Raw genomic sequence first — 14,811 nt, forward strand, 5'->3', positions numbered from 1 at the left:
CTAAAGACCCATGCAGCAGTCGGATGGGTTAATAGGTGTGCCACATTCACATTCACATTGCCAGTTTTATGTCATGCCTTTCCATGACACTATGAAATATTAAAATTCAGTGGAATCGAGTGGAGACAATACCGCAGGCTTTGCATGTTTAAACTCAACGGATAATCTCTGCAGATCTCAACCAGACCCGCTCAACAAAATATACAACAGGAGCTTTAATGTGGTTTTAATGACCCGTTTTACACAACCATTGCTTATAAAATAAATCAATAATGTAGCAGGTAGCATTGTAAGCAAGATTACACAAAATTGTGTGTTCCTTGTTGCCAGCAAGTCGTCAATCAAGTGACATTAAAAGTTAGTATTCCCTTTCTTTTGACATTTACTGTATATGGCACGTTATCCCATCTTTTACAAGGATTGTGGAATTGTGGTAAGTGGAATAGGAAAGCCATGACAGTAATTGTTACATTATTTAGCTATGGTGAGGTTAAAATGAGTCATGGATATCTATACCGCTTATCCTCACTAGGGTTGCAGGTATGCTGGAGCCTATCCCAGCTGTCTTCGGGCGAGAGGCAGTGTACACCCTGCACTGGTGGCCAGCCAATCACAGGACACATATAGACAAACAACCATTCACACTCACATTCATACCTATGGACAATTTGGAGTGGCTAATTAACCTAGCATGTTTTTGGAATGTGGGAGGAAACCGGAGTACCCGGAGAAAACCCATGCATGCACGGGGAGAACATGCAAACTCCACACAGAGATACCCAAACCCAAGTCTTCCCGATCTCCTGACTGCGTGGCCAACGTTAACCACTTGAACACCGTGCGACTCATGTTTTGATGATTTGGATATTGGAAAAAAAGGGGACAAAAAAAACCTGACAGGAATATTATTGTTTTATTGTTGCAATCTGGGGCGGCACGGCGGTTGAGTGGTAAGCGCACAGACCTCACAGCTAGGAGACCAGGGTTCAATTCCACCCTCGGCCATCTCTGTGTGGAGTTTGCATGTTCTCCCTGTGCATGCGTGGGTTTTCTCCGGGTATTCCGGTTTCCTCCCACATTCCAAAAACATGCTAGGTTAATTGGCGACTCCAAATTGTCCATAGGTATGAATGTGAGTGTGAATGGTTGTTTGTCTATATGTGCCCTGTGATTGGCTGGCGACCAGTCCAGGGTGTACCCCGCCTCTCGCCCAAAGACAGCTGGGATAGGCTCCAGCACCCCCGCGACCCTCGTGAGAAAAAGCGGTAGAAAATGAATGAATGAATGAATGTTGCAATCTGTGAAAGTTGGATCGGCGTCTGAAGTAATGCGCTCCCTTTACTTGACTGTCCATGTATCAATGGTCAACCTACATTCATACCTTCAGTCATGGTCATGAGATGGTGAAAAAAAAGCAGCTGAAATGAGTTTCCTCTGTAAGGTGACTGGTACTCGCACTAAGAGGGAGGGAGGAGCTTAGAGTAAAGCTGTAGGCGGAACTGAAGGAGGTTGTCGGAGACTACAGAGTCAATGATTTGCAATGGAAGTCATCACTGATATGCTATTTCTTCACCTTTTGTGTCCTACTCCATCACCTTTGTTTTGTTTCTGACTAGGGCTTGCCATCGAGTTTTAAGCATTGATGGGAAACGGAACTAACATGTTTTGGTTTTAGACTGCATTTAATAGAAATGAAGAATGCACAATTTGGACAAGGGGGGAGGGTGCTGTTCTCCACATTTCAGGGACATGCATAGAAAATCATGAGTCACAATGGTGTCATTGCAACCATCCATTCAAGCAGAATCACGGCACCACCCGGCATCCTCCTCCATGAAGCACTAGTAGCCAGTAGCCAGCTGGCTAACTGACGTGACCTCATTATTATCTACTGCATTATTGGCTCTCTGATAAGTTAGTTGTAACATGCAGTATTTACAAAATAGTACAATCTATACAGGAGAGTGAGAGAGAGAGAGAGAGAGAAAGAGAGAGAGAGAGAGAGAGTGCAGGGGGAGGGGCCAAGCTCGCCAAGGCTTTTCAGTACCGTGGATAGCTCCAGTCCGTGTGTGTGTGTATGTGTGTCTTGGCTGAAGCGACAAGCAATCACATCTATCCTCACACAAACACCCAGCATTTCTCAATGTGTGTGTGTCTGTGTGGGCCTCCTCGTGGATTGCGTGGAATCCTGCTGTTTTGCTGCATTGCAGCGTGAAAAGTGTGTGTGTGTGTGTTTTTTTTTAAAGGAGTGGATCCTGGCTGCTCTAAGTTGTTTTTGCCTTCCACTCACACAGGAGCATGGCTGCGTGGCTGTGTGACTATTGTTGACGTGTGGGATGTTCCTCCAAGCCATGTGGATCCTACTTTAGGATCTCAAAAGTGTGAAGTTTGGGCGAGGCGAACCGCATCTGCATCATCGACGACGAGTGCGTGGCGGAGAGTGATCCGGACGCATTTATTTGGAGGACATCAGCCAGGATGAGGTGCCTGTTGGACTTTTTAAATTGTACTTAAAGACAGAGGAGACTTATACATCTGCAGGAGCAGACCTTCTGATTGTGCATCGGCCAAAAGCCACGTTTCACGTTTTACGTATTCAACTGACATAAAGACATCAGATATGAAGAAGTTTCGGAAGGTGCTGGACGGGTTGACCACCTCTTCACCAGGTGGCGGGACTATGGGATCTCCATCGTGCGGCAGCGTGGCTGGGACCCCTACCACAGCGCCAACCCCCAAAGAGATCGATGTGCAAGAGACACTTGTGTCGGAAAACTTTCAGCTGTGCAAGGTGGGTGCATGACTAAGCTTTGTTCCCTTCGAGGCAACTAACGTCCAGCCTGATAGTCCTCTGTCATCCTCACCTTTTTCACGTATTCCCTTTTTGGCATGGTGTTGCCTGAAAGTTCCCTATTACATCCAATACATCAAAGGAACGCTCCCAAATTGTCTAATTCTTACCCGACCTTGCATATTTTCTACATAATCATCATCTATGTAACACACATCTGGCAAGTGGGTGCAGTTTTGGGACGCTCCGACCAGTATGTGCGGTACATGTGTGCATAAACCCACCCACCCCCACCGGAGAGGAAGTCGGTGAATAGGAGCCTTCGTGTTGCATCAGTGAGCACACATAAATGGTGTTGAGGCGATGACATAACTGGTGTCCCTCCCTTGCATACAAAGTACACACAAGAGGGACCCTGCAGTACTGTCCTTATAGTTGATGTGCTTTTCACTAGGAGGAGGAAGAGGAGGAGGATGATGGAGCTGGTGCTGATGTGCGTGCTAGTGTGCTAGTGTGTGTGCTGGGGTTATAGGTGTATTTATAGCACCATGCATTTCGGAGCTGACTGCAGCGATTATTCCTCGCGCTGTAAAGAAAAGGCTGAATTTTTTGGCGAGGGCTGTGAATAATTCATTGAAGAACCCAAGAGATTGGGTTGTTTGCAGTGCTATATTTTTAAGTGGGGGCGAATAGGGCGGGAGGGAGTTTGTCTGTTTATTTCTACAAAGGGATCGGAAGAGGAGAAAGGGATGCTGCAGAGTGCCTTCAACAAGGGGAGGAGAAAGTGCATGATGGCCTCGTCCCAAGCAGGAAGCTGCGCCTTCTCGCTGAGTGCCTTAATGTGTTGTTGGTATTAAATACGCTGAATTGATTGATGCTCTTTGTGGACAAAGCATCCAATCTGCTCTCTCACTGTGTGTGTGTGTGTGTACAGGTGAGGCACACAAACGGAGGAAGATGCAATCGCTCCTTTCCATGTGTCCATTTCTCACCCCGACAGAGTTCAAAGGGTGATGGACCGGTTTTAAGTCTGTCTCACGTATCGTTTTATCAGAGTTTGTTCCCTCATTCTCTTTGGGAGAACTCTGACCTCCTCTGCCCCTCCCCTCCTCGAGACACGAGACCACCGTGGTGCCGCTTACATTCAGAATAAGGGGACCTCTAAAGTTGCATAAATACTTCTTGTTTACATTTAGTAACCACCAAGAGAAACATATGCGCATTTATAATCTGACTGGTAAGCCCCCTGCGCATACATGGGGATCGAACAGCGCTAGCCGACAAGCTAAAGCCCCGAGGTGTCAGCTCGTTGTCCAGCGTGGCTCTGTGAGGCGTCCAGGGTATTTTTTTCCCAAGGCCACACTAGCTACACATCAACACATACCACAAAAATAGCGGAGTATAGAATATTGTCATGTCGGCCCAATGACGACAAGTCACAAATTAGCCTTTTATTGGTGTCTACTTGGGCGGCACGGCGGTCTAGTGGTTAGCGCGCAGACCTCACAGCTAGGAGACCAGGGTTCAATTCCACCCTCGGCCATCTCTGTGTGGAGTTTGCATGTTCTCCCCGTGCATGCGTGGGTTTTCTCCGGGTACTCCGGTTTCCTCCCACATTCCAAAAACATGCTAGGTTAATTGGCCACTCCAAATTGTCCATAGGTATGAATGAGAGTGTGAATGGTTGTTTGTCTATATGTGCCCTGTGATTGGCTGGCGACCAGTCCAGTCCAGTCCAGATGGGCTCCAGCACCCCCGCGGTAGAAAATGAATGAATGAATGGTGTCTACTTACAATGAGACACACTCCACACTTCAATGCGTCTGGGCAAATCTTCTTATGTATCCCTTATCGCTCAATCAGAATCATACACAATACAGTCGATGCACATTGATTGGAATTGATTGATTAGTGAATTTTGACAAAGTATTATTCAATATTAATAAATGGAACATTTTCGAAGTTAGAGCATACAAAACCCGTTTATGACCTTCTAAGCACAGGTTTAACATTATCAGAGCCCTGTAGACTTGAAATAACACTCACATGACCTAATATAGTAGACACGCTAAGCAACAATAAAACATAATTACTGACATGTTAGCATTGGGAAAGTTCCTTGTCGTTGTATCTCGAAGGTTATGTGGGTCGAATGCATGGCGTTAAAGAAAAAGATTGACGTCAGTCCGTCATCTATCCTCACTATGACATTTGTCATTGGCGTACAACACTATTTTTGTTTACACCATATTGCGTAAATCTTGCATGGGACACAAGATGCCCACAGCTTTAAGCAACGCATGCTAATTTATTTATTGTAAATTTAACGGAGAGGGGACTAAGGAGCCAAAAATGGGCCACTTGCATATGGAATGGTAGACTCCATGCAGTTGATGGTTAGGTCATGTCGGTTACTACAGCTTAGTCATAAGTAAATGGTTTCGGTTTGGATTTCGGCTGTGTCGACTACTGCCTATGTCGACGTGAGTAATCTGGTCCAAGTCGAGATAAAAAACACTGATGGTCTTTTGAATAAGACTCACACATACCTATCCCAAATGATTCATTGAAATCGACAACACATCTTTCTCGGTATTGTTTTGAATGTCTTCATAGTGTGTGTGTGTGTGTGTGTGTGTAGGAGTGTTTAGAATTCTGGCTACCTTCTCAAAGTTAGTCATGACTTCTGTCCTCGGCGTTACAGTGTGGGAAGATGCCATAACTCCTTTTGTTTTGATCCCATTTCACTGGTTTGTATATTTCAATGAAGAATTCCGTGGTGAAAACTGCGGTTGCAGAAATGCTGATGGAAGCGTTTATCAAAATCTCCATCAGACTGATTGAAGAAAAAGTGTGAAATGTGAGGTAGCAGGTGCTTGAGAAGCTCATTGAATCTCGACTCTCATTTCTAGCAAAGAGAGACTGTGGGAGAAGATGAAGATGAACTCACAAGTTTTTCTTTGTGGTTGTAGACAAACAACCATTCACACTCACATTCATACCTATGGAAATTTGGAGTCAACAATTAACCTAGCATGTTTTTGGAATGGGGGAGGGAACCGGAGTACCCGGACAACATGCAAACTGATGCAGGATATTGCTGTTTGTACGATGCACCTTAACCAACCCAGGTCAAAGTCAGGTCTTCTAGCTGTGTGGCTACGCGCTAACCATGTTAGCAAACAATGCAATATGAACCACCACTGCAGTTGTAGGAAAAGGGTTATCGTGTTTATTTAATACAGCACTTATATAGTCCCCATGAACAATAGCAATGACCTGGATTCAGTCCTTATCTGGAAATGCCTTCTGACTGGACCTAACCAACTTACTTTGGCAGAACATCTTGGAATCCAACCACATCTTGGGTTAACAATCAGGTCACATTGCCTCCAAAAGTCAGGTAGCCCTCTTAATTGTGATTACAGTATACCAGAAGAAAAGTCATATTCAGTGTACAAGAAAAGAGTCATTTTACAAAAAACAATATCAGGTGATCCTTTTGTGGCAGGGCTGAAATGCATTGGAAATATTTTTTTTTATCATTTCTAGCAAAGAGAGACTACGGGAGAGGATGAAGATGAACTCACAGGTTTTTCTTTGTGGTTATTTGGCAGACTTGAAGCTAAGGGAATAGTTTGGCTTGAAACATGTTTAATGTGGCATTCATGAAATAGTGATTTGAACATTATTCAGGAAAAAGTATATGTATTGATGAGAGTGGGTACATACCACCAAACAAACTAGCGCGTTCGTTTGTAGTCATGGCCAAATGCTTTGAGAATGACACAAGTGTCAGATGCCTATACGTATGTTGTTCCCCAAACCAGTTAGTTATCTCTTTTGCCTTTGGAAAAGGCATAGTTTATCTCCAAACTGTTTTTGGATTGTAGGGTGAAGTTGCAGTGAATGTTTGCAGGATGGTTCACTGTCAACATGACACACAACTGATGGCAGCACTCACCTTTTCAGGACAAGCCTTTTTGTGGATGCAAAACAATCATAAAGGGAATTCTTCAGAGAAAATGACTTTGTCCCAGTCCTCAGCAGTCCAATCGCTATCCCTTTTGCAAAATACAGTAGCTTTTCCAGGAACCACCAGGCCATCTTTCAAAAGTGTTCACCTCAAAGTGCATACACCTGCCTGCTACCATTCCTGAGCAAGCACAGCACGGGTGGTGTCCCGATCCTGCAACTACACTACCGCTCAAAAGTTTGGGATCACTTGCAAATTTCTTTGTTTTCCAAAGAAAAACATTTTCATGCATTTCAAAAACAATTTTTTCCATTTCACAAACAATGAAAATGAATCAGATGATTTTCAAAGAAGGATCTACATTTTTGCATAGAGTCCTACTATCAACAACTGTCAGTCCTCTGCATCAATCTCCTGGTATGGCTGCTAATCCAAGTTCATCATTTTATAAGGCTAATAGATTGTTAGAAAAAACATCTAAAAAATCTCTACTCCCTTCAGAGAGCAACACAAACTGGGTCTAACAAGGACAGAAAAACGATGCACAACTGTGCAAGAAGACAAATATCTGAGAGTGTGTAGTTTAAGATAAAGACGCCTCACAGGTCGTCACCTGGCAGCTGCACTAAATAGTAGCCATCAAACACCAGAGTCAGTATCAACAGTGAAGCACAACTTCAGGACTTCAGACTTCATGGCAGGATTGCCAAGAAAAAGTCATATATCAGACTGGCCAAAAAGATTTTCAAGTGATCCCAAACTTTTGAGCGGTAGTGTAAATCTTTCTTGGGCACCCTGTTGCCTTCTTCACATCAACTGAAACTCTATTCTTAAAGTCTTGAATGATCTGATAAATGGTTGGTTTAGGTGCAATCGTACGAACAGCAATATCCTTGCCTGTGAAGCACTTTCTGTGCCAAGCAACGATGACTGCACATTTCCTTGCAGTTAAACATGGTTAATATATAAAAAACAAAGATTTCAAGCACCATTTTCCTTTTTAAAGCATCCAGTTTGTTATTCTCATTAAATTTAAATATGTTTACCGTCCATCCATTTTCTCTACTGCTTGTCCTCATGAGGGTCGCGGGCACCCTGGAGCCTATCCCAGCTGTCCATGAGCAAGAGGCACCCTAGACTGGTGGCCAGCCAATCACAGGGCACATATAGACAAACAACCATTCACACTCACATTCATACCTATGGACAATTTGGAGTCGCCAATTAACCTAGCATGTTTTTAGAATGTGGGAGGAAACCGGAGTACCCGGACAACATGCAAACTGATGCAGGATATTGCTGTTTGTACGATGCACCTTAACCAACCCAGATCAAACCCAGGTCTTCCAGCTGTGTGGCTACATGCTAACCATGTTGGCAAATAATGCAATATGAACCACCACTGCAGTTGTAGGAAAAGGGTTATCATGTTTATTTAATACAGCACTTATATAGACCCCCATGAACAATAGCAATGATGTGGATTCCCAGAATTCAGTCCTTATCTGGAAATGCCTTCTGACTGGACCTAATTAACTTACTTTGGCAGAACATCTTGGAATCCAAACACATCTTGTGTAACAATCAGGTCACATTGGCCTCCAAAAGTCACGTAGCCCTCTTAATTTTGATTACAGTATACCAGAAGAAAAGTCATATTCAGTGTACAAGAAGAGTCATTTTACAAAAACCAAAATAGGGTGATCCTTTTGTGGCAGGGCTGAAATGCATTGGAAATATTTTTTTTGATGAAGTTCTATTTTTTTTTTTTTTAAGAGGGACTTTGCAATTTATTACCATTCATCTTCTCACTCTTCACAACATTCTGGAATATATGCAAATAGCTACCCTAGAAACAGAGGCAGCAGTCTTTGTGAAAATTAATATTTCTGTCATTCTCAAAACTTTTGGGCCATGACTTCATACTGTATATAGTGTATTGCAGTGTATCCTCTGACAAACTCACTGCAGTAAATTGCATGGGTGCACTGAAGAGGAGCACTGAAAGATGTCAGGAAGCCAAATGGATGGTCAAAAGAAGCCTGACATATAGATTGGTTTTCTTCATGTTCTTTCAATCGTCAATTTTGCCATAAACACAGACGGATAATAACACATATACAGTTAAGCCAGGTTTGGGGAGATTTCTCACTTTACGAATAAATAAATAAGTAATACACTCCTATAATAGACTGTAATGTGTTGCAATAGCTTTTAATATGGGCTTGTGTACTATTACTGTTAAGACATTTGAGCCATTCAGAGGTAAAACCTTGGAAAACAGAATATGTTCCAAACATACAGCAGACGACCGAAAGCTTTTCTTTGCTTACTCTTCCACACTACCAAGTATGACGAGAGCCTGTGGCTGCAATGTCAGCACACAGTGTGTGCAAACAATACCAAAAGGGAACAATGTGTGCTCGAAAGATGAGTGATGTAGATGCAAAAACCTGGTGATGTCAGAGAGGGCTCGAAATGCCTTAAAACATTGTGACAGTATCAGGTTAGACGTGGTCGCCTGACTCTCGCCTGACTCTTTATGCTGATTTGGAAAGCCATGGAAATGCTAGTAAATTCTAAGTAATGTATGTAATCTATATACATATCTACAAGAAAAAATTCTGTGGGGAAAACTATAATTTTTTTCCCCTCTCATTTTCCCCTATTTTTTGAAACATTCTGAAGAATGAAAACATTGACTATACGGTTGACTATACGGCTCACTTTGACTAATTTCTGTCATTATGTATCAATTTTTCTCTAATTTGACTATAATATTTTTGTCCAGAAGGCTTCAAATTACCTGTAATGTTTATCCTCCGTGTTTAATTTTTTTTTACCTGAAGTTACATTACAAATAACCACAATAAATAAAATATAATCCATTATAAAAAAAAACTTAAAAAAAAACTTAAATGGCGGCAGCTGTACCATTACACCAACACATTATTAATAGTTTTATTTTAACAGTAACATCTTATTCTGTTATTTTAACATTTGAAAGCTTATTTACATTTCTCAATAACTCAAATACCAAAATAGTTGTTGATAAACAGGATAATCGATTCATTATCAATACATTTTTGCAGCTCTGGTTGACAGATAAAATGTTCTTCTGGTTTGCCAGCCTCACTTTGACTAATTTCTGTCATTATGTATCAATTTTTCTCTAATTTGACTACAATATTTTTGTCCAGAAGGCTTCAAATTACCTGTAATGTTTATCCTCCATGTTAAATTTTTATTTTTTTTTACCTGAAGTTACATTACAAATAACCACAATAAATAAAATATAATCCATTATCAAAAAAAACTTAAAAAAAACTTAAATGGCGGCAGCTGTACCATTACACCAACACATTATTAATAGTTTTATTTTAACAGTAACATCTTATTCTGTTATTTTAACATTTGAAAGCTTATTTACATTTCTCAATAACTCAAATACCAAAATAGTTGTTGATAAACAGGATGATCGATTCATTATCAATACATTTTTGCAGCTCTGGTTGACAGATAAAATGTTCTTCTGGTTTGCCAGCCTCACTTTGACTAATTTCTGTCATTATGTATCAATTTTTCTCTAATTTGACTACAATATTTTTGTCCAGAAGGCTTCAAATTACCTGTAATGTTTATCCTCCGTGTTAATTTTTTTTTTTTTACCCGAAGTTACATTACAAATAACCACAATAAATAAAATATAATCCATTATAAAAAAAAAAACTTAAATGGCGGCAGCTGTACCATTACACCAGCGAGTGAATTCTGTCATTTTATTCTGTGTGTGATGTCAGATTACTGGTGTCATTTTCCATCCTCACCTGCCTTGGGTTGGTTTGGTGCTCTATGCCTCACGGCAGAGATGGGCATTCTTACCGCAAAATGAGGATTACCATGGATCCCGGGGCCCTAGAGCTGCAGTGCGTGTTGTGAGTTTTGTGTGTTCTGAGGTTCGAGTATGGCGCCCAGTCCATGTGAGATTAAAAGATACAATATATTTGTGCATTGGTTATGTACAGAATCATACAAATACAGTAGAACATTTTATTGAATCGATTATTTTCAATCATACACATTTGTACCCTCTGGCTGCCTATTATTTGTACTCTATTATACGTCTTATCACTTTGACTCACGTCTTAAAGCGCATTCCACTACTTGTGTTTTGTGGCATCTCTGCAATGTCCGAAGAAAAGAAAAATTAAATAAATAAAGAGGCCACTTGACACACATTATCACACGTGTTTGAGAGTAAAAGGCTTAATATTTTAGGATCTGGAGCTTGTTAAAAAGTGCACCCATGGGACATCTTCAGGCCATTTGCATTTATAATATCCTTGAATTAAATTATTAATATCAAAATGAGATTTGCAATGACCCTTTAAACCAGCAAAATCACACTGAATGAAACAAGCCATCCAATGCCAATTAGAATAATGAGATAGAATTCATTTTTTATGGGACAATGTAATTACTTTTTAATTTTTTTTTTTGCAGCAAGCCCCTCCAGAAGACTAATAGGAATTGTAATAAGATCTCTTGTACATGTTGTTTGGACTTGAGCTAAACTAGTGCCTCTTTAGAGTGCAGCTATTCAAATGGAAAATTGGTGCTAGAGAATGGCAATACTGCAAAGACAGTGGATAATACAGGTAAAATGTATGGATGTTCATGTTAACCAGATTTCGGCAGACCTTGAACACACCATGGTTGCAAAAAGTGCTTAACTTATATAGTTGTCCCCCGTTTATAGCGGTCAATTGGTTCCATCATCCAGTTCGTGACTGCAATAAGTGAATTTAGGAGTACAATTTAATATTAATAAATGTAATATTTTCTAAGTTAGAACACAAAAATCCTGTTTATGACATTCTAAATAACATTTTTGCGATTATTAGAGACATGGAGACATGAAATAACACGCCTTTAGACTCATATTATTCTTTGTTTACAACACTTTGCTCCAGCATCCTACCAAACGTTTTGCCCAAAAAAAGGCACAAAGAGGTGATGATGCAACTCCACAACAATAGAAGAGAGCATGTTTGGTTGAAGTTTAGAAAATTGTAAATAGTTATAAAACAACATGTAAAACAACCACTTATTTGTGTCGCTTATGTTGTGGCGTCAAATGTAGTTTTTTTGTTGACAAATTTTGATGAAACTAACCTATGTTCTACTGTTGATTACTAAAGAACGGAAAAAGGTAGAAACAAATGTTTTTCTCGAATGAAAGATGAGAATCTAATATTTCTTTTGTCTCCATAGCCCAAGAACACAATATTTTGTGTGCCTTGAAAAATCAGTCAAAATCAAAAATGACCCTTACCGAGAGGGACTGCTTTTGAAGAATGGCTAGGATTGAATGAGTTAATTTCATTAAATTACATTCAAGGCTCATTCAGGCTCTGTCACTTACCCTTCAGCGTGTCAGAATATGTGATGGAAGAATGTTTTGTCATAACTTAAAAAAGTACTCCTAACAACAAGATAAAAGATGGAGGCTGGAGGCAAGTTGGGATGTAATTATTATTTGAGAGGCGCTGGCTAAGATTAAATATTAAAATAATTTCATTTTGATGAAGTGATGGTCAATTTTAATTTACCAAACCAATCTTTTTGTTGTGTGGTGTTTTGTTGATGTTGTATAATTGTTTGTAAATAGTTAGAAATTTTCATGGAGAGATTTGACCTTGTCTAATGAGACAGGTCTTTGGAGTTTACAATATATTATTGAAATAGATTTTTTGTAGCTGCGAATTAAGGATTTAAATAAATTAATTTAAATAGTAGACGGCCGCACGGTGACCGAGTAGTTATCATCTTGGCCGCGCAATGGGGGGGGATCTGACTGCGCACAGTGCAGACACATCACCAAAACCTCACAGGCAGGTTATTCAGAGTGTCAGGCACATTTCAATGCAACCAGCAACCACTATTTCATAGAACCGTCTGAACCAGTATGTCAACCATAGTGGAAACTCAACCTGACAGCAGCTGAAAGTATGATGGCAATCTAGGCCGGCTCTACACTGGGGCACGCAGGGGGGGTGGCAACAGTAATTGCCCCAACTGTATTATGATGTTTCCCCCCAACATCAACATTTTAGACCTGAAAACTCAGCCAGAAAAAGCACCAGACAGATCCACTCATCGCTCGTCTCTGTGGCTGTGCTCTTTGCTTTTTCATAGCCCAGATCGCCCCTCTCTCCCCTCCTCACAGTAATCATCCAATCACTGGTGCAAATGCAAATGAGCCAACATGCAGCGCGGACTTTGTGGAAACAGTGACCAATCAGACAACTACTAATCAACAACAAAAAAACAATGATTAATATAAAGTTGGTTGTTAAAATGTGGCTGTAAGATATATTTTTTTACTGTTCATTTTTTCTCGAGGAGGAGATATCACAAATATACCATCAAAGGTTCTCCTATTTGGCGACGTAGAGCAGGAATGCTGGTGGAAAAACAAGCAAGATGCTTAGATTAGCCTGATGCTTTTTAATGTAACTGTCAGGAACAGATGATGTGTCCCATGAGGTGGCATACGTGGTGACGTGCATGGTGGCCTCTGATGCGCAGTCAAGCCCTGCGCATGAAAGGCAATGAGAGGCGTTCATTTGAAAGGTAAAGATTCCACTCGGCTGTGTTAAACCCTCTCACGCCTTCTCTCCTTCCTCTTTGCCACTTGTGCTGGTGGAGGTACGGAGGCGTGGGTGCGCCGGACTGCGCTGCGCCGGACTGCGCTGCGCCGGACTGCGTTGCGCCGGACTGCGCTGCGCCGGACTGCGTTGCGCCGGACTGTGCTGCGCCGGACTGTGCTGCTCATGAAGATTGCAATGTGCGCTAGTCACACCCCTTTGGCGCAGTGCCTGTAGCTGGTCTAGAAATTAGAGCCAAATGTGTTTTAGGTATTTTCATTTGTACCATTCATGAAGGAAAGGTTCATTATGGTAAATATTTAATAATAATAATTTCTCAGAGTTCCTAAATAGACTTTTCTATTCACAAACATCCACAAGTTAAAACCAGCATCATAAGTAAACAAATCTTATTTTGAGCTGACACTGTTATCGGTGTGTCAGTGGCAGAGGTCTCACTCGTTCACATTTTGTATTTGCTGAACCATTGTAGGCAACTTTAAAAGCTAATATGCTAATAATAAAGAATAATAGTAGTACAAAAATATGCTTGCTGATTGTCCATCCTTTTTCTATGCTGCTTATCCTCACCAGGGTATGCTGGAGCCTATCCCAGCTGTCTTGGGGCGAGAGGCGGGGTACACACTGGACTGGTGGCCAGCCAATCACAGGGCACATTTAGACAAACAACCATTCCCACTCACATTCATACCTAAGGACAATTTGGAGTCGCCAATTAACCGAGCATGTTTTTGGAATGTGGGAGGAAACCGGAGTACCCGGAAAAAACCCACGCATGCACAAATATTTGAATCAATTGACAGCCCTATTTGCAGTATATGTGGACTTAACTGTACAGTATATATGACATTACCTCGCTCTGTTTGCAGCAACCTGCAGTGTGTGTGATGACTCAGTGTGGTGGACTTCCACATCGTCTCACATTTCCATGTGTCAGAGGCCTCAGGAGGGGTCTCGACTAAGAAGGAGGTTATGCCAGGCGGAAAAAGGAAAGCTAAGAAAAAAAAAACAATAAGAGCGAATATATTTTTGACATTCACTTGCCTCATCGAACTCTGCCACACACAACCGTGCAGATGAAAAACAGCTTGGTGACCACGAGCCAGTTTAATTGGGAGGGGTCACGGACATTTGCCGCAATAGGAATGTGAGTGATACCAACCAGCGTGTGCAGTCTCAGCAACAGACTCTCATTCCCTTAAGTAAACTTCTGCAATCACACTCACAAAAATGGATCTCCTGGCAAAGGAGCAGAGTTCTCTTCTGGTAGGGTAAAATATACTTTTGTTGGACATTCAGGCTGAAACTCATGATTATTTTCTTAGTCGATTAACCTGATATATTTTTTGTATATACAATATTTCAACTGGGCG

At 41.3% G+C, this 14,811-nt stretch overlaps 1 protein-coding gene across 11 annotated transcripts in view; it reads left to right on the forward strand.

The window, feature by feature from the left end:
* The first annotated feature begins 2,060 nt into the window (after positions 1-2,060).
* The window catches only part of stxbp5l (syntaxin binding protein 5L), a 164,029-nt gene continuing 151,278 nt past the window's right edge, over positions 2,061-14,811 (forward strand). For all 11 annotated transcript variants that reach the window (XM_058082203.1, XM_058082207.1, XM_058082204.1 and 8 more), the window contains exon 1: positions 2,061-2,791. In XM_058082203.1, the coding sequence (XP_057938186.1) occupies positions 2,621-2,791 (171 nt within the window). In that variant the 5' untranslated portion in view covers positions 2,061-2,620. The remainder of the gene's footprint in view (positions 2,792-14,811) is intronic.

Source organism: Doryrhamphus excisus, chromosome 9 (genome assembly GCF_030265055.1).
Source record: "Doryrhamphus excisus isolate RoL2022-K1 chromosome 9, RoL_Dexc_1.0, whole genome shotgun sequence".
In the NCBI taxonomy this organism is placed as follows: Eukaryota; Metazoa; Chordata; class Actinopteri; order Syngnathiformes; family Syngnathidae; genus Doryrhamphus; species Doryrhamphus excisus.